The sequence below is a fragment of the Thermobia domestica genome, chromosome 1 (genome assembly GCF_964235325.1).
Source record: "Thermobia domestica chromosome 1, izTheDome1.hap1.1, whole genome shotgun sequence".
In the NCBI taxonomy this organism is placed as follows: Eukaryota; Metazoa; Arthropoda; class Insecta; order Zygentoma; family Lepismatidae; genus Thermobia; species Thermobia domestica.
Window position 1 is genome coordinate 92731441 of NC_137454.1, and position 20018 is coordinate 92751458.

General features: G+C 34.9%; 1 protein-coding gene across 3 annotated transcripts in view; it reads left to right on the forward strand.

Annotated features, from left to right (window-relative positions):
- The window catches only part of Rift (Riboflavin transporter), a 106429-nt gene that overhangs the window by 72426 nt on the left and 13985 nt on the right, over window positions 1–20018 (forward strand). Inside the window, exon 1 of one of the 3 annotated variants that reach the window (XM_081760795.1) lies at window positions 12507–12596. The exons of the other annotated variants lie outside the window; for them this stretch is intronic. Within the exon in view, the coding sequence (XP_081616921.1) occupies window positions 12568–12596 (29 nt within the window). The 5' untranslated portion in view covers window positions 12507–12567. Of the gene's footprint in view, window positions 1–12506; window positions 12597–20018 lie in introns of those variants that run through there. 3 annotated transcript variants of the gene reach the window in all.

Consider the following 20018-nt stretch of genomic DNA (forward strand, 5'->3'; position numbering starts at 1 on the left):
AAGAGTGTTATCTATTCATTAGAACAAGCCACTGTTAATTTGTTAAAAAGGAAAATAATCCTTTACGCAAATATCAAATGTTGGTTACACACCTTCTCATATAGACTCCCCCCTCCTTCGCGCGAGATGTCCTCCACGTTCGGCCTGGGCGCAACGACACTAGATTGTATTTTAGACTTCGTCGGTTAAAAAGAAAAATAGTTTTCTTGGGCAATTACTTTATTTATTTATTTATTTATTTTTTTTTTTTTTGTGCAAGAAATGTTGCAAAATAAGAAAATTAAGTGCGAAAGACTAGGATCGACAAGAGCTTTCGAGCTTTATCAGCATTGGGCCACATTTGATCATCGTCATAGCTATCTTACATTCAGTGGCAGTCATTGCAACAAGTTTCGAAGATTCCATGTGCTAAGGTTCTTAGCTCAGTTCTTCGTCTTACCATGGATAGTTATTTTCTAGTTTAACATCCTATGATTATGCGTCGAAGCTATGAGAGACCGATAATAAGATGGATAATATAATGCAGGGATGCAAATAACCACTCGCCCGGGCGATTGGTTCATCGGTGCGGGCGAGTTTTTGATATCACTATTATTTATTTCAAAAGTAAGGAAATTATTTGTATTGTGGGATGTGGGCTAGTACGGTAGATTTTTTCTTGGGCTAGTAATATTTTGTTGCTTATTTGCATCCCTGATATAATGGAACGATGACAGTAGGAGAAAACGGGAGAACCCACGCATAAGGTGTTTGTCTACCACAAAACCCATTAGCTGGGCATTTTGGGCATTAGCTGGGATCAAACTAGGAATTTCGGGTGTGGAAGGTTATTTGTTTCCTATTGTAACACTACTAAACTGACTTACGATCACAACTATTAAGTTAAACTCAGGAATGTGTCTAAATATTTAATAATTCCAAAATTTTCAATGGGAATTCCCATTTTCGTCAGAGGTTTATTTGTTTACATAAATGCTGTTGGTTCAGTCACGTCTGATGGAAACTGTGAGACGTAATTGAATCAGCAGTTAAATAAATAATCAACTGACGAATGTGGAGGTTCCTTTGAGAAATTAGACACTAATTTAAATTTAAACACATTTCTAAGTTTAAGTATTCAGACGAATTTTGCTCATTTCCTTACCTTTTACAACTCAGTTTCTCTAGATGTCTTACTACTCTTTCCTCAATTCCCTATATATATATAAGAATAAAATGAATGGATTGAACTGGTGCAAGAAGCCAGTGTTTTTACGAGTTTCGTACCTGTTTTCTGTTTTTTTTTTTTTTTTTCTCCTTCCTGTCTTCGAGTGTTCCAACTAGTAGTACAGTAGCCTCTCAATTATCCGAATTCCGGTTAAATGAACCTCTAAGCTAACCGAGACAGCGAGAAAAAGAAGTTGTTATAAGAGATGGCGCACGTACTGGATGTGGCCGAACCGCTAAGTCCCAAATCTTCGAGCTCAGCTGTCTGTCATCGTATATCGCTACAACATCACAGTACCAAACAGAAGCCAAAAGATGTCCCAGAAATAAATAATAAAGTTGCATGGTACTGTATGTATGTAAAAATGTTTTTTGATGCAAGGTTTAGTATACTATAGTAAACAATTGTGTATTAAAAAAATGCTTTTTACAGTACGTACTACTGTACCTAATGACAGCTGATCTGCTATCTGAGTTTTTGCGTATCCGAGTTGGCTCGGTCCCAATTACCTCCGATAATCGCTAGTTTGCTGTACGTGGAAACTACATACGTGTCACTACTATATATTATGTAGTGTTCTCATTGTTCTACAAACGTTGCATTAGGTTGAGGTCCCCAATAAAGCATTGCAACTGATTTAGCAATGACTTTTCCAACGCCAATAAGAGTAATTTACATTTCACCACCGCTAACGCTCTAAAACTAGGGGAGTGAGGGCGGCCCTCCTATTGTTAAATTGTTGACTTCAGAACGTCCACATAACCGATACTAACTTTCACTTCTCTACTGAAGTTCCAAATACCTAAGATTTGGGGACGCAGTCCCTAATAATAATAATAATAATTAGGGTACATAAATTAAGCTTACGTTAAAATTGTGACGTATGCTTTGATAAATGTAGCTTAGGTTAGCTGAGTTTATCATTGTCGAGGGTAGCTTATATAAGCGAGCTTCCGGAGGCATAATTTAAGTTAGCATAACTTTGGTAAATATAGCTTAGATTACCTTCGTTATGTGTAGCTTAGGTTAGCTTTGCACGTAATACCGATACATCCCTTGAATATGTAAGGGATGTCAGTCACTGGACAACGGAATAGATATCTGCTTATGTCCTGGAAATAGAACTTTCTGCTTGGTTTCCGTGGGATATATCTACACTTTTTCCGGAATAATCTCAACGACTTTTGGGAATCCAAATATTGTACGTCACCTCAAATTCAAATCCAAGGAAAATTCCGTGGATATTACCATTAGCCTTAAAGTTTCTACCATGAGTATGAATGTCCGGGGACATATTGGGATATCCCGTGAACATATTGTGTTATATGGACTAGCTGTGTTAAACTAAGAAATCTCATAAATCTACTTGGAAAGCAATAATAATAATGTATCTTTTTCAGAAATACATGTATTTATAGTCATTATTTTTATGCATGCATACAGTAAATTTGAACTCTAATTGATGTACATACAACTTTGGCTTAATGCACTTCTCTTCCCTATGGCTGTATATACTTCCTAGTTCGTAAAGAAATGAGGTTGTAGCAATGACAAATCGTGCTGTGTCGCTTTTTTTCCCCTACTATATTCCGACCAGCGAACGAGTGCAGACAGCCGGTGTCGTAGCTAAAATGAAAACAGCACTGTTCCTTGTAAATTATTCATTGTAGCTTTGGAAAATTCAAGATTGCTAAATAAAACTCCAACTGACCAAAGCAGTATATATATATTTTAAAATTATATATTTGTGTTACAGTTTCGGCTATGTAACAAATATATAATCGTAAGATATATATACTGCTTTGGTCAGTTGGAGTTTTATTAGCACTGTTACCAATCGGTTAACTTACAAGTAATCTCTCACAGTACTTACTGTCCTGTTGAAACAAATACAGTTTCCAACATTTCGGAAGATATTGGTACTAAGGTAGAAAAAGATGAATGCTAATGTTAAATACATAAATTCAGTATTGATTTATATATATATATATATATATATATATATATATATATATATATATATATATATATATATATATATATATATATATATATATATATATATATATATATATATATAATTTATTTATTTATTTATTAGAAAAGCTACCAACAATCATATAGAATACCTTCCAGTACGTGCTGTTGAAATGAAAAGTTTACTTATAATCGTAGGAGTTGAATCTGTTTATTTGCTACTGAAGCTCCAGATCGATCGATCTATATATATATATATATATATATACAGAAATAAAATCTTTATAGGAAAGTAAAATTTTCAATACCTTTTAACTTTGTTGGTACTTGTTAGAAATACATATTATTATGGTCAAAGTATTCGACAATAATGTATTTTCGATATGCATTGACAGACCCGTGTCTTACAGTTGTAGAAGCCTCCAAAATTTGATTGCTTACGGATATATATCATACTGTAGCGTCCTTAGGTTGTAATAATGAATAATAAATGTGGTCTTATAAGCTTTCGTTTTACATGTGGATTTAAAATATGTACTAAGTTAACGTAGTGCTATTAAGAGTCAGCGGGACTCAAGTGACCTTGACAAATCGAAGATATCAGCCTTCCTCAGTTTCTCCTCGCAATACAAAGTGTTTCCTCATTTTGGCAACAGATGGGGTTGTTGCTGAAATGCCGTCAAAGCAAATGGCACCCCTTCTTTTCCCCTGCATGTGGTCAAAGTTGGACAGCACAGGAGGGGGGTGGTTACGGCTGCAAATGAGACAGAAGAGTGAAATTCCTTGTTTCGGCTACTGAAGAAAAAATAAAGAGGGACCAACATGATATCAGCCCTCAGCCCCGTGTCTAGAGGGCCACTCAAATATCTACAACGATCACAAACATACCATAGAGAACTAAAGCACTTGTCGCCTGTCTCTTTCTCAAAGGATTCTACCTATGGTAAATAACAGAATAGTGCGGAAGAGTCTGATATAAAATGAAGAACCATGCCAATATTAAAAAAAACTTGGAATTGAAAGGCAGAAAACCCAGGCAAAGATCTGAAATGTATTGACAATGTGACTTTTTTTTTTTTTTGTGGAATCCATTTCCTTATTTTTATTTATTTATTTATTTATTTATTTTTTTTTTTCAAAATATAACCACAGGATTTACCCTCTCACTTTCAGATTCGATACCAGTGGCCGACAATCCTGAATTTTTCCTACCACAACAGGAAAGGGCCACAATGTTACATCCAGCCTTGGGGACTGGCTTAGAAGGACAGGAGCGAGCATATGTCCTGCTTGGTGTTGGTTTTTATTTGGGGAAATAGACCACTTCATTAACAATATAATTAAAAGATGTGTCACCTTCTTCAGGAAGATACACTCATGTTCAAAATTATTGTCGCATATCTATAATTATGTTGTTGTAGGAATATAATTTGATAACGAATTCATCCGGTATTTCTTATAATATTAGTATGTGTACAATGGGCAAAGACATGTATGTGGCAAATTTCATGTCAAAAGAGCAGTAAATAAGAACAATAAAACGAAAATAAAACTTTCCTGTCCATTTAGCAACATTTTGTTTTACTCATTCTAATTTTCGTATTTCTAAATATTTTCCTATGAAATTTACCTTATATAATTTTCCCAATTGTACACATAGTATCAGTATTAAAAGTACCCAGCAATATCATTATTACATTATACTCTTACAAGAAGACAGTTATAGATATGCGACAATCATTTTGGACATGAGTGTACAATGACGTAACATGTGTTTGTTTGAAACATTGAATAAGTGTTCGTATAAATTGAATTTATTTCCTAACGTCATAGAACTAACAAGTAAGAACTGTTACAGAGCGACGTAAGTCCGGTGACAATACAACATTCCATTGTTACTTTCATACTTTGCAATATAACTATTTATTTTAAAAGCAAATTTTAATATGTTTTTATTTTCAACTTCTTTATCCTAAAATAAATAATAGTCTTTAACCAGCCCTGGTTTCCCTGGTTGCATATCACTTTAGGATTTTGAAAATGTGTCCAACGAATAAAAAAGTGATAAAACACCTTTTAAAGACATTCTTTTGTTAATCAATTTGCACTAAAAAGTTAAAAATAGTTTTGTTTATGCAAGACTAAATAAAAAGAATGGGGCGCGTCATTGTAAGAATTTATAAAGTAACTTTAAGCCTATGTTAGAGTGCATCTCATTTTTTTTAAGTCATGCATAAACAAAATTGTTTTTTACTTTTAAGTGCGACTTGATTAATGAAAGAATTTCTTTAAAATGTTTATTATTATCTTTTTTATTATTGTTAATGTTTCCATCCTTGGCATAGGGTGTTTATTTTGGTAACGTACCGTATGATGCGTTTCTATACTACTAGGGTATATTAAAATTTAGTTTCCTATGCGTTACTACATACATTAAAGAGCACTTTTTTTTTTAAAGAATTACTACCGAATATAGAGTGTTCTCCGCTAATAAGAGGAAGACAGATTGAGGGTACCAAACACCCCTACCGTTGATTGAGAAACATTTAGGTGTCGACACTGATGAGCAACATCTACATTTGAATTTGAATGTTTTATGGGCTTTAGACAATTGATTCAGACCGGGATACATGGGGGACGGAATGTTGGAAGCGAGTAGTCCAGTCCCTAGTTTGAATGCCTGGAATGAGTAAGGACTCTTCCCCCTTGGTAAAACCCGCCAGAATTGGAAGCAATATCAAAGAAACACTGCTTCGAAAGAGAGAGAGCAAACATGCATAAATAGATGGTCAGAGTCGGATTTAGGTTTAGTGGGGCCCCAAGCTGTTTAAGGTAATGGGGCCCTTTATGTGTCCAGATGAACATACACTCTTTAGGAAGCAGACTAGCAGAAAGAGCCCCATTAATTACATGGAGCCCCATGAATGTAGGCTACACAGTAGGAAGCACTGTTGCTACGTATATTTAAATTTAATTTTATTATTTTAATTTTCTTATATTGTAGAAATGTATATCCAGTTTTTCTTTAGATTTTGGAGCCCCCAAGAGAGCGGGGCCCTAAGCTATAGCTTGTTTATCTTATACGTAAATCCGGCACTGTAAATAGTATACATATACAGGCGCGGATCCAGAGTGGCTATAGAGGCTATAGCCCCCCCCCCCCCTTGACGCTCAGGTATACACTGGATAAAATGGGCTTCAATTCTGTTTACTCTGGATAAAGAGGCAAACTATGGTTTATCTCCTCCCTTGATCATATCCTGGATTCGCCACTATATATATCAAGGCCGGCCTTAGACCGATTGCTCCCAATCGGGCCCCGCGCTAGAGTCGTCTACTCTACTGTCCAGTCTAATCTACTCTCCAGTACCGTTTTAACAGTATATTAGGCTCAAAGCAAACAAGTGTGTTGTGGTCCCTATGACTAAATTTTGCTCCTAATACATGCCATTATGTTCGCGAGGTCCCCAGTCAAGTGAATCTGTTCTGCTACTCTCGGTTATCAAGTACCCACAACAGCATATTACAATACAGATATATCCATGGACTCCACAAGGGAAGGTATTGCATCTCCCTAACAAGTAAATGAATAGTTTATATTAAGTTTCCGGGCATAAGCAGATATTTTCTGAATTTAATGCTGCAGTAGTTTGTTTATGTTTATAACTTCTGTTGTAAAAATATATATTATGTCTAGGGAGTATCTTGCACACCTTAACACTCCCCTAAATTTCCTTACACGCATCCCTGGGCGCAAAAATATTGTTTTCTTTGAGTTTGTGTAAAAATGTATATCATTATTCTGGGTGCACACCCTTTTTATTCTGAACACCCCACTAAGTAAAAGTTCCTGGCGTTTTTACTGATTACGTCATGTGATACTACCGAGATGGTATCAAATAAATCAGCCTCAGTGCGAGCTCTTTGCATATCCTTTCTCTTATTATATTTATATTAAAATTTCAAAAGCATAAGACAAACTTTGCCCTCTCCTGCGAAAAATCCCGTGGATTTTTTTTCTTTTGAAAAATGAAGTCAGGAAAAGCGAATGTATACTCGTGCATACTGAATAGGTGGCTGCTTATGAAGGTTTGTGTTCTAACTAGAAGAATCCAATGGAAAATATGTCATTCATCTGCAATCAGTTCCTTGAAGTTTGTAATCCTCTCATTACCATTTCATTTTGTCTACAGTCGATGACGATTTCAAGCTGATTATACCTTTCATAAGTAGCTACCTACGATGTTCTCACTAGCGTACATTAGATTTCCCTGACTTCAATTGTTTTCAAAAAGATACAGCTGTTAAGGAATCTTTGAACCAACTAATTTATATCAATGTGTATTTCAGTATGTCTTACAAATATAAACTTATGGAAACATAGACTGCACCAGTGTGTTTCTCGTAAAAGTCTAGCCCAGTTTGATATATTACATGTGACCGCCTTCCTATTAAAAAGAAAATAGAAGTTAAGTGAGATACAAGATGACAGCCATGATAAGCATACCCTCAAATAGATGTCTACTTCCCCCGGTGTCGGTTAATGTGGTTTTGGTTTTCATCCGTTTACCCGTTTTACAAATAAAACGAAATTTTCAAATTTAAAACGCATTGTTATAGCTTGTTCTGGTCAGTCAGGTTTTTCGCCATTGCGGCCATCTTTATGGACAGAAGCACTTTAAATTTTGCTTACGCTCGTTTCTTGATATTCTACAGTTCTCTGCCAAGTTGGTCAAGAAACTAAATTTCGACATCGATAAGTTTACTTGTAAGAGATGAAAACTATGAAATACTGGTACAGAACCTTCTTAAAACATTGCGAAGCACAAGGGTGAAACATATATACACTACCCCCGAAAAGTTTCCGGACAAACACGAAATAAAGAAATTTTCAAAATGTAACATAAGAATGCATTATAATTTGCTCACAAATAAAAGGTGAAACATTTTAGAATCCGACGGGAGAAAAGGTCTTGGCCTGTCGTTGATGAATTAAGAAAAATAAACTTAAATATCGCGCCGCTTTGGTGGTGTATTACGTACGCATGCGATACAAAACGTCCATTACACTGCAAATCGAAGGTCGAACACACAATAAATGCCTCATAGGTGTCTCTTAAGCTGCTCTGCCTACTTCTCTCTCAGATCTCACTGTTGGGAGTTGTCTACTGCACGCTAGTTGTTGTGTGTGTGTGTTGAAGCGAGGTGTAAAGTGTTCCCTATTAGTCAGCATAATGCCCCGTACGAAAAGGGAATTAAGCATTGAAACGAGAGCAAAAATAGTTACTTTACGTGAAGAAGGCTATACAATACGGGAAATAGCTGCAAAAGTGAAAATACCCCATACTACAGTGTATGATACCTTAAAACGATTTGCTGAAACAGGGGAAAATCGCTCTCTAGCAAGATCTGGAAGGCCTAGAGCTACTAGTGCAAGGACAAGTACATTATAGTGACAAGCAAACGCGACAGGTTGAAAACAGTGCCCCAAATACAAGCTGAAGTGAACGAAACTCGTGAATAGCCGATCAGCTATGAAACTGTCTGGACGCGGTTAGTTAATGCGGGACTAAACGGTCGTGTGGCAACTAGGAAACCGCTCTCGCGCCCTCAAAGCAAAAAGAAGAGATTGCTGTGGGCAAGAAAATTTGCAAGGTGGGGGCCAGAGCAGTGGAACAAGTGCTTATTTACTGACGAATCAAAGTTTGAACTCTTCAGTCATAGACGCAGGGTTTTCGTGCGTCGCTCCAAGGGCGAAAGACTGCTTCCATCGTGTATTTTGCCAACGGTAAAGCACGGGGGTGGTTCTGTGAGGGTGTGGGGTTGCTTTGTAACAATCAAATGGGGGATTTATTATAAATACAGGGTACAATGCAGAAAGAACAGTACCATCAGATTTTGATCAGACACGCAGTGCCATCTGGGAAGAGCCTCATGGGTCATGAGTTCATCATGCAGCAAGACAATGACCCAAAACACACATCCCGACTTTGTAGAGGGTATTTGTCAGCAAAAGAGCAACAGGGAGATCTCAAGAATATGGTGTGGCTCCCACAATCACCGGATTGTAATCCAATTGAGTTACTGTGGGATGAGCTTGATAGGACAGTTCGAAAGATGCGCCCTCTAGCGAGAAACACTTATTTGAATGTCTTCGGAAAGCCTGAATAGCAATCAAGCTTGAAACTCTATAGAAACTAATACGGCGAATGCCCAAAGTCTGTAAAGCTGTTATCACAGCACATGGAGGCTACTTTGATTAATCAAAGATTTAAATTTTTGACAAAACAATGGTCCATTTCTGTTAAATTTCTGTATTTTCCTCTCAAATACGTATTGTGGGTTCCAGATAAAATTAAATTCCATTGATATGTTGTTGTTGTTTCTCGAATACACGTAAACTGTACATAAACCTACTTTGTACGGAAACTTTTCGGGGGTAGTGTACATATATTTTAAAAAATTCATTCACTGTCTGTATTGACATTTGAGTTAGACCCTATATATATATATATATATATATATATATATAGGCTCTACATACCTTGGTGCAAATTAGTTATAAACCCGGTGCCCACAAAATATTCCCAATCGGGCCCCGCACCACCTAAGGCTGGTCTTGATGTATATAATATGTGTGTGTCTCTTATTGTACGATGGAAGCTGACGAAAGAGCTCTATATTATTCTTGATTTTTTTGACAGGTAAACAAAGAATATTTCGGGGATTAATCTACCCTAAAGATTATAATAATGTATTTTATCTTTTCTCTTGCATGTATATTCTCAGTCCTGCAGGAAGTTTTCATTTCTTTCTTGGAATACATAAACGAAGACTTTGGTTCGGCTTCTCCTTCACAAATCTTTGTCGAAAAGTTGACTTCCTAAATTACTTCTCATAGAAACCATCTACAAATACACTGTACTGCTGAAACAGAAACCATCAACTAAAGAGGTCATAAATTTTGCCATTCCTCGTGTTTGAAGTTCCCGTTCTTCACAATGATTTCCTTCCTCCCGCCCCTGTTAAGAAGTTCAAAGTAGGTTTTCAAAAGGACTGGCTCCCGCTGAGAAGAAAAGTGGGATGAGGAATGACTACAGTGCCATCTAGCAGTTAGACGGCCAAGTACGTGAACACGAAAAAATCTGATTTCTGATTTCTGTAGATTCAATGATGAAGGATATAATTTCTCATCGATTGTGTAATGGATGTATTTGGAAACAGCGAAAAAATAGTACAGTAGCGCACAAATACAAAGATAGTACTCCATTCTCAAAAAAGTCCGAAGTTTTTAGCTCTTTTCCTTACTGTAAAAAAAGAGAAGACTTTTCCCCCTAATTTTGATCATTTTCTTATGGGAATTTGGATTATAATTATCTGTATTTATAAGAAGAAAATATCACGCACAGAGTTCAAAGTGCACCTTTAAAATGAGATGCATCATATTGAGTGAGCTATTGAGACATTTTTGCGAAACAACGAAATGAAACCATGATTTCCATAAAAAATGATTTGAGATCCCATGTTAAATTGAACACCAATATTCCGGCCGCTGTGGCTCACTTCTTCTCCCTCTTAAACAAGAATTTTAGGAATGATTAAAAAAATTCATCAAAAGGTTGTGATCTTTACCAAAAATTACTTTTTGAATCAGGGGCCACAAAATTTGTGAGCGGTCCCTAAATCGAGTTCGTATTTTTTACGGAATAAGCACATCATACTGAGTTAAGTGATAGTCTGTGTTTGGCTACACTATATGTAATTCTCCAGATATAAGGCCTGCAAGAAAAATTTTGCCTGAAATATATTGGATCTTTTGACCCAAAAAAGAAAAGAAAACACCGGACTGTCAAACATTGTCTTCTGTAGATTTTTGCACGTTAGAAAATTTCATTGAATTTTATATATTAGTTCAAAAGTAACAAAGACGATTCAAGATAAAGTGTCCTATCCTATATATATATGTGTGTATGTATGTATATGTATGTATCGTGTAAATAACCAATAGAAGAATTCTTTCGTTAATACTCAGCAATTCTATAGAACAAAATCGTAAGTCGTGAAGCGATTTATTCATCTTCGTAAGAAGAAATCAGCTTTGTGAGATAATTTTGTATATGATTGTGTCTTTGAAATTAAACCATAGTTTAACGTCCTTGGATTATATAGTTTACTAAAGAAAATGTATGATTAAAGGGAAGTGAATGGTGACGAAGGGCCTGGTGGAGAGGAGGTAGTAGGTGGGCTTGTTTGTTGAAGTTTAGCGCACTGTTCAACACCGAGGCTATATTAGACATGGACCTACGTTAAGTGAAATCTACTACGTTCTTCCACCGGGAATCGAACCCAGGACCTCGTGCACTAAAGGCGCGTGCTTTAGCCAGTAAACCAGCTAGAAGGTCAAGATAGTGGAGGAAAATGAAAAAAAAAAAATCCCGATTGATATTGTCTTTCATATATCTAACGCGGATCGAGCTACAACCAACCATCTGTTAACGTTAGAGATGAGCAGTCTATTACTGAACTATAGCGCTTTCTTCATCTTAGAGATTTAAAAGTAGGTTGGTTGCTTTAATGCTATTGACAGTGAAAGTCTATTATGGTTTGCACTTGTATGTTTTTATTCTAGCTTCGTTCCGTGACTACTTACGAAAAGAGCTGCTATTCCATCTATCCCAACATTCGTCTCGTATAACTAATCGGATTAAAGTATCTAGGGAAGGGAGCTGTTGTTTTTCTTTCTTCTGTCTTTCTATGTTTGAGAATTCTTCTCCCAAGACTGTTAAGACAAGAATTTGTGTGTGTTTGTTTGCTTTGTTCTTTGTTTAAAAATTACATATTTCTCCCTTTTAGGCTGATAGAGATATTTCTTTATTTTTAATTGGATTGAGTCCCAAACCACTTATACTAGCATCATCGTCACCATAAGTGTTCTGCCATTATTGGCAGATCACTTGCCACAACTGAGAAGCTGCCATACTCCACGGTCTTCCGATAACCTCTTCGTCTTCACGTACGATTTTTTCCCTTTTGATATCGTCCATTAATTGTAGTCTGCTTTTCCGTCTTCCTCTCTTTCGTGACACCGTACCCTCTAGCACGTCCCCCATAATATAGCTCTTTCTCAGCCAATGTCCCAACCAGTTTCTCTTCCCCTTTTTAATAATATCTAAAGTTGTTCTTTTGTCCCCCACCATTTCTAAGACCAGGTGAACAAAATTATCTGTACTTCAGTTTTTTTTTTTTTTTAACCTGCTTGTTTTACGAGTTACTTATCACGTTATCACTTTTTGTGTGCACTTCGAAAACTATGAACTTCGTACGTCTACATAATCAGTTTAAGGAGAAGCCAATTTTACTTTTGATCTTCGTAAACTCGGATAATGTCACAGGAAAATATTAGTTTGTCAGGGTAAGAAGTATAATAATTTGATAATTATGGATAGGTACAATGTACTAAAATTAGTATTAGATAAGAACTTTTTTTTTCCCTTTTTGATCTTCAACGATAAGAGAAGATAAAATTTAATACATTGTTCGTTTTATCGCTGTTGGTAGGTGTGGTCATTGTTCATTTCAAATGTTTAATGATAATGTATATAAACCGAGTATAAACTAGATTATAATTTGTTGCATTTAAAACTATGTCCATATGACTAAATCTTGTTAGCATTTTGTAGAATTTTGCCTGATCCAGCACAGGAGAATCGTTAGTTCATATAGATAAGATAGGAATACACAATGAACAGTAGAAGATTTCCTGGCAGTCAAGTATTAGATACCATATATACATTTATGGAAATTTATATCATAGTGCTTTTGTTGGTCAGATACACACAACAATTTGACACTGACAGATACATACTCAGTTTTATTCTGTCAGATTCATGACTTCCTTTTCGGACTTACGAGAAGTAACTTCCAAGTGGTGCTGAGCTAACGTCTAAATCCAGAATCGTAGTTGGGTTTTCCAAGTAGCCGAGTGGTTAGTATCTTCTCTTACAGCGCGAAAGATTTTGAATCTCAAACTCCATTACATCAGCATGTAAGATATACGCAAATCATGTTAAAAATTTGTTTCGAGTGTATTCATTTTCTGTTAGTCGTACTATGAGAAGACCCGAATGAAACATATAAGAACTATAATAATTAAACATACTGTAGATGTCATGAAGTTAACGAAGTATAATATAAAATATTCGTCGTCAGATACGTTGTACATAATTCTCTCCATCTTATAAGTATACCATAATCTATATTATAAAAGAGAACGTACAAAACCTTTGTTCCCTCATCACGCTAATACGGCTGAACCAATTTCTTTTATTTTTGGGGGGTTATTAGGATTTGGACCCTAGATGGTTTTTATCATATCACTTTAATTTTTAATTACCAGTGTCTTGAGATAATTGACCATTCAAGTGTCCATACGTACAAATCCTTTGTTATTAGTTCATCATAGGTATAAAAATAAACGTATTTATATGCAACCCGCATGACCGTGTCACTCGGCGGGTTAACATAAATGACAGGCGTTTTAATGTTAACATTTACTGCAATTTGAAAGCGAAAAAGTAAAAATTATCTAAGTAACAAAGTTTATTGCGTTCCGGGGTGACCGCAGCGAAGCGGGTCACTCGGCGGGTTAACATAAATGACAGGCGCTATAATGTTAACATTTACTGCAATTTGAAAGCGAAAAAGTAAAAATTATCTAAGTAACAAAGTTTATTGCGTTCCGGGGTGACCGCAGCGAAGCGGGGTGAACGCTGCTAGTATGTCTATATTTCCAGAGTACAGACATATTATGTGTGTTGTTTTATTAAAAAGTGTATTAAATATAAAAAGTGACAAAGTGCATAAATTAGTCGATGAAGGTTATTTGGTTAATTTGAAGTTTAACGTCCTATTCAGCACCGAGGCTACATGTGACATGAACCTACAACCTAACGTGGAATCCGAACTACTTGAACTCCCATCGGGAAACGACCCGGGTCTCCCGGAACGAAGGCACGTACACTGACCATGTAGTCATGAGGGAGCTCTCTCAAGCTGCTGCTGCGTCTTAATAATAATAATAATAATAATAATAGTGTATGAATTTCATTTTGTTTGGTGGTGATTTGTATCAGACCCGTAATCAGAATACTAAGACAAGGAGGAGGGGGGAGGAATTGAAATCATTTTAGGAAAGCTTAATTTGAGTACATCTTACATTTATAGTGTTTCCCATTGTCCAAGCTTTGCTTTTTGAGACTTGAATTTGATTTAATTTACTCCCTGAGCAAAACAATACATTTATTGCAAAAATTATAAACGTGTAGTTTCGCCAACTATCCACTTTGGCTTCTTCAGACATTGTCTGATAGAGATAGTATCTAATGAAGCCAATGTGGATAGTTGGCGAAATTGTTACACTTTTAGAATTTTTACAATAAACATATTGTTTTGCTCAGCGAATAGCTTATATCTATATATTTTTATTTTATTTTATTCAATTTAGTTTATTGTGAATTGAACACAACAAGTGTACACCTATTGATAATGTGCAGCAGGATACAGTACATACATAGTTATAATTTGTAAATCTTTCGTCCATATACTAAATTATATACTCTTACTGTTTATGTACACTCATGTCCAAAATTATTGTCGCATATCTATAAATATGTTGTTGTAGGGGTATAATTTGATATCGAATTCGCCCGGTATTTCTTGTAATGTTAGTACGGTATGTATATAGTAGGCAAAGACATGTATGTGGCAAATTTCATGTCAAAAGAGCAGTTAAATAAGAACAATAAAACGAAAATAAAACTTTCTTGTCCATTTAGCAACATTTAGTTTTACTCATTCTAATTTTCGTATTTATAATTCTTTTCCTATGAAATTTACCATAAATATACACTTCCCGATTATACACATAGTATCAGTATTAAAATTACCCCGCAAAATCATTATCAAATTATATTCTTACAAGAAGGCAGTTATAGATATGCGACAATCATTTTGGACATGAGTTTACATTAAATCCCTGTGTATATGTATTATAGAGCTTCTTATTTGGATAGCATTATACAAGTGCATATTCTTCTAATAAGCGATATACCCGATACATTCGTACAGTGTCTGAGGGAGCCAATATGTTCAGTTAATGGACGAAACTGTCACACGGCTATTATTGTATAATAAACATTGCTTTGTTCTTCAGCGATTTTCTAATTCAAGTTATTCGTAGACTGTGATAATTCGTGGAACGTTTGTAACCGCAAGATCATTTTCCTGTCGAGACATGATTGAAGATTTCTTATAGGTATATATAAGTTTATTTTTTTTAAAAAAGTCAACTCTTCTTGCTTAAGGGAATGGAATAAACAATTTTCGTATCGATAATATATTCCTGTATCCATGTATTTAAATAAAGCACCAATTTGGATTGAATTGACTGCAGATGGTGTACATATTTGGTACAGTAGGGTTCCAGATTGTCGATGCATATTCTAGTTTGGTATATGCATTACACAGAATTTTAAGCACATTAGTGTTCTTGAACTCACTTCCCAGTCTCATTACAAGCCCGAGATTTTTGTAAGGTTAATTTACAGTTCGGCTTACGAGAGATGGAGGGAGAGATTTGATATTGACACGGTAAAATCAGTTATATGATCAACTCTTTACAGTTGTGTCCTATTTATGAGACATTTAAATTCCATTTTTTTTTTTAATTGTATAAAATTAAAATTCTCAGTATTTAACAATAGTTTATTTTGCACCAATTAAAAAGTGCATTAATGCCATTTTTCAAACTGATGTAGTCATTCTCTGAACTTATGACACGGTAAAATTTTAAATTATCTGCAAATGACAGCCAGATATATCATTAATATATAATAAAAACTGCAAGGGTTTGAATCGTACAGAACACCTGAATGAACTACAAATTCAGAGATCTTGTGACATTTCAGTAGCGCTGGCGAAGATATGACGATAGAAATTTACGTAAGGTATGTGAAGAATTAAAAATTATAAGCTTGCTAAGAAATATATCTTAATTTATGACATCAAACGCTTTATTCAAGCCTTTATAAATTATATCTACGTGATTTTTATTAATTTATGTTACTGACGAGTGAGTGTACTCAGCAAGGTTAGTTGCAGTTGATTTTCTGGATAGAAAACCACGCAGACTTTGTGAAAAAATGATAAGTGTGTAAGTATGTGCGTATTGAATATCTGGCGGGTGCGGTATTTATAACTTTGTATATCATCATCATTTCCGGTAGCCTTGAGAATTGTACCAAAATCATCCACTTTCCATCTAGTTAGCAAGTGAGAACTTATTCAATATCGCCTGTAATGAATATTTCAGTGATTGGAAGTAAATCTCGATGGTATATGATAGGATTTTCAGGTCCTGGAGAGGTTTGAGGTCTAAGTCTTTTCTGTCATCTAAGCATCTGTCATTTAAGCATCTGTCTAACATGAGTAAACGTAAACTGACTAAGTAAATCAGAATTAATGTGATAAAGGCTCAAGATCGAAATTGATGTCCACCAAAAAGAACCATCTCCACCCAATCAAATTCTCACCAAATAAGCACCAACTTGTGAGTTTTCATCCGTTATTCGTGCATATTGGACCGATGTAGGTCGGTTATTTCTGGTTCCCTGCCAGTATTAACTTATTTGACTTATTTGACAAGGAAGGCATGGCATGTAGAAATGAAAAAGTTTCCCTGACGTCTTAGATTGTGGACAATGTAAATTCCAATGCAATAATTTAAAAATACACGCTAAAACTATGAACTTTTGCTACTTACGACCAAAGCAAAAGAAAATCAAAAATTATCTTTGGTAAAATAAAAGAGCTTGAGTCAATTTTAGAATAAAATCTCAGCTCGAACAAAATATCTTAGTTTGCTTCAAGAACATCTGCAGATCGCTGACCCACTTGACAACTCTGCTCTTCCCCTTCCCACACAGCTCTTCCCCTTGGTAAGTCCATTCCTTGATATTTCTGTTCTTTTTCTTCCTGTTTTTAAGCTCCATGACCAAGACTCCAGGGGAGAGTTGAAAGCTTGGAAATTTAAAGACTCAGGAATTACTGAAACCTGTACGTAGAATGATAGTTACAATTCCTGAGTGGGTTTGCAGTGTCTATATTAAAATTCAGTTTATTTCTATTTCACTCTTCCATACCTTGAAATGTCAAAAATCAAAGGTCAAATTGTGATATTCATTCACATTTTCTCGATGATCAATCAAGACATATTTTTAAAATGACCAAATATCTAGTCGTATAGAATTTAGAACAAAGATATTAACATTGTAACTCCTTCCATGTTGGCTCTGGAGTTTTTACTTTTAAATAATTACTATTTTTCTGACCAGAGTATGTACTTTATTAAAAGTAATCCATAACAGTTTCTATAACGTAACGTTATCTTCCTCAGACGTTAATTGGCATATGTATATTCATATTAATGTAGGTAACAGAGACATCAAAAAATGTCTTTTTTTTTGTCATCCTTATGTTGTTTTTACTCTTTCTTTAAGCTTTTTTTTTTCCTGTTTCTTCTATATATATATCATATTACATTTCGCTTCATACTTCATCTTCTTTTATGTTCTTTTCATTCTTCATTTTCTTAATCACTTCTACCTTCTCCTTTTCTGTATGTGTTCGCACATCCTTTTCTTAATAAGTTCTTTAGTATCTCTGTCTTTTCTTCAATGCTCTCTATCCCCGCCATTTTCTCTTCTCTTCCTTTGTTTCTTTTCTCTGCCCTTCTATCCTCTTTGATTCTACTTTTCTTTATGTTCTTGATGTTATAACCATTTTTCTCTAGAAGATTTGAAACTTTTCTAGGTCTTCTTTCTTTTTCTCTTCTTCACTATCTATTTCTTCTATTCTCCTCTTCATACTTCTTGTGAAGTTTTTTTGTGCTATTATCTACGTCACTTCTTTTATGACAATAAATTCCTGTCGCACATTCTTTGGTATACCATCTTGTATTTAATTTTCCTTTTCTTTCTGTTGTCATGTCCAAGTAATTTATTCTATTGTTTTTTCTACTTCCGTTTCCAGGCTTATTCCTTTCTTTTCATCCCCAGGGCTTTTTTGTTTTTGCAAACTTCTGTAGTTGTCTTCTTGTTCCTTTCCATATTTCTAAACAGTCATTCACGTATCTGCAATACAATATTAAGTTTTTTCTCTTTCTTTTATCACCTGTTCTCACGTATTCATTGCTGTTTCAGGTAGAACTGGACTTAATTTCGAACCTATACTTAAGCGTTCTTTTATTTTTACCAGTTGATTACCTATTGTGCAAATGCTATTATCCCACAGCATTTTTAAGGCTTTCACTTATTGTTTCTTTCTTCCATTCTCTAATTTTCCTCTCATTTACTTGTATTACTTTTATCACATAATCTGTCTTAATACTGGTAAACATTGCTTTAACATCCATACTAAACATAATCGTTTTTTCTCTCATCAATCTTTCTAGCTTCTTTTTCGCCTCTTCTGTATTCTTCACTGACACTCTTGGACCATTCTTATCTTTTCCGCTATTTCTCTTAATTCTTCTTCTAATGGTTCTAGGCAGTTTCCTTTGTAATCTAATACTGGTCTTAATTTAATGCTTTCTTTATGTATCTTCGGAAAACCTTTCATCTTCGGTATTCTCCCTTCTTGTTCCACTCACTTCTTAAATTCTTGTCTAATTCCTTCTTTATTATATTATGATGTCTCTGTTACCTACATTAATATGAATATACGTGTGCCAATTAACGTCTGAGGAAGATAACGTTACGTTATGGAAACTGTTACGAATTAATTTAATTTTAATAAAGAACATACTGTGAACAGAAAAATAGTAATTATGTAAAATTAAAATTGTGTTTGCAATGTAGTATAATTATTAAGATAGTTTCATTCAACCAAAAACTGTGTTTATTTCGCTTTTCCATCTATTAATTTCATTACTTTTTGTCCACTAAAACTCCTAGCTCTAGTAATAAGATAAACAAAACTTAACTATTTTGTATTTGTTATGTGTACACCATTTAAAAATATATCGGTCTTATTTACTAATTAAACGTATAGATCGTTATAAATTCTACAGAAAAAATACTAACCTATATGTTGCTACGATGATGAGTAACTTGTACTCTAAAATTTCTTATCTATATTTCAAGTGTAAATCTTGAACTCTCTTCCTCGAAATGTTTCGACCTAAATTCTGAAGATGTAGATTATTTATTTTTTATATAGCACTTCAGTGGCATTCATCGATTCTGATTCAGTCTAACACAAATCTTCAAACGGAAACAAAATTGTGTTGCAAAGTATAGTCGAAATATAGATCAGAAGTTTTAGAGTATAAATCACTCGTCACTGAAGAAACACATGGGTTAATCTTTTTGTTGTAGAATCAGCCTTAATTGTTTAAGATTCGCTTTTTTTCTACTACAATCAGAAATGGTAAGTTAATTTTATTAGTTCTCGCAGTTGATACGAAAAACTCATTTCATTGCTGAAAGAAGCACATATGGTCTGGGTTTCGTATTAAACTGAAAAGACCTACACACACATCATTGTTGAAAGAAAAGCGTTAAAACTCCAAGCACAAGAAGGCAAATTCGTACTTACAATGTTGAAAACTTAAATTTTAAATATAGTATTATGACGCATGGTTCTGTTTTCTCCGTGGGCTTCTTTCTACAGCAGTTTCTACTTTCAAGTCGGATTAGGTTCCACACTCACCGACCACTTCTTGCAGGAAAATTGTGTTCCTTAAGGCAGTGTGTTAAGTATGACTCGTGCTCTGGTG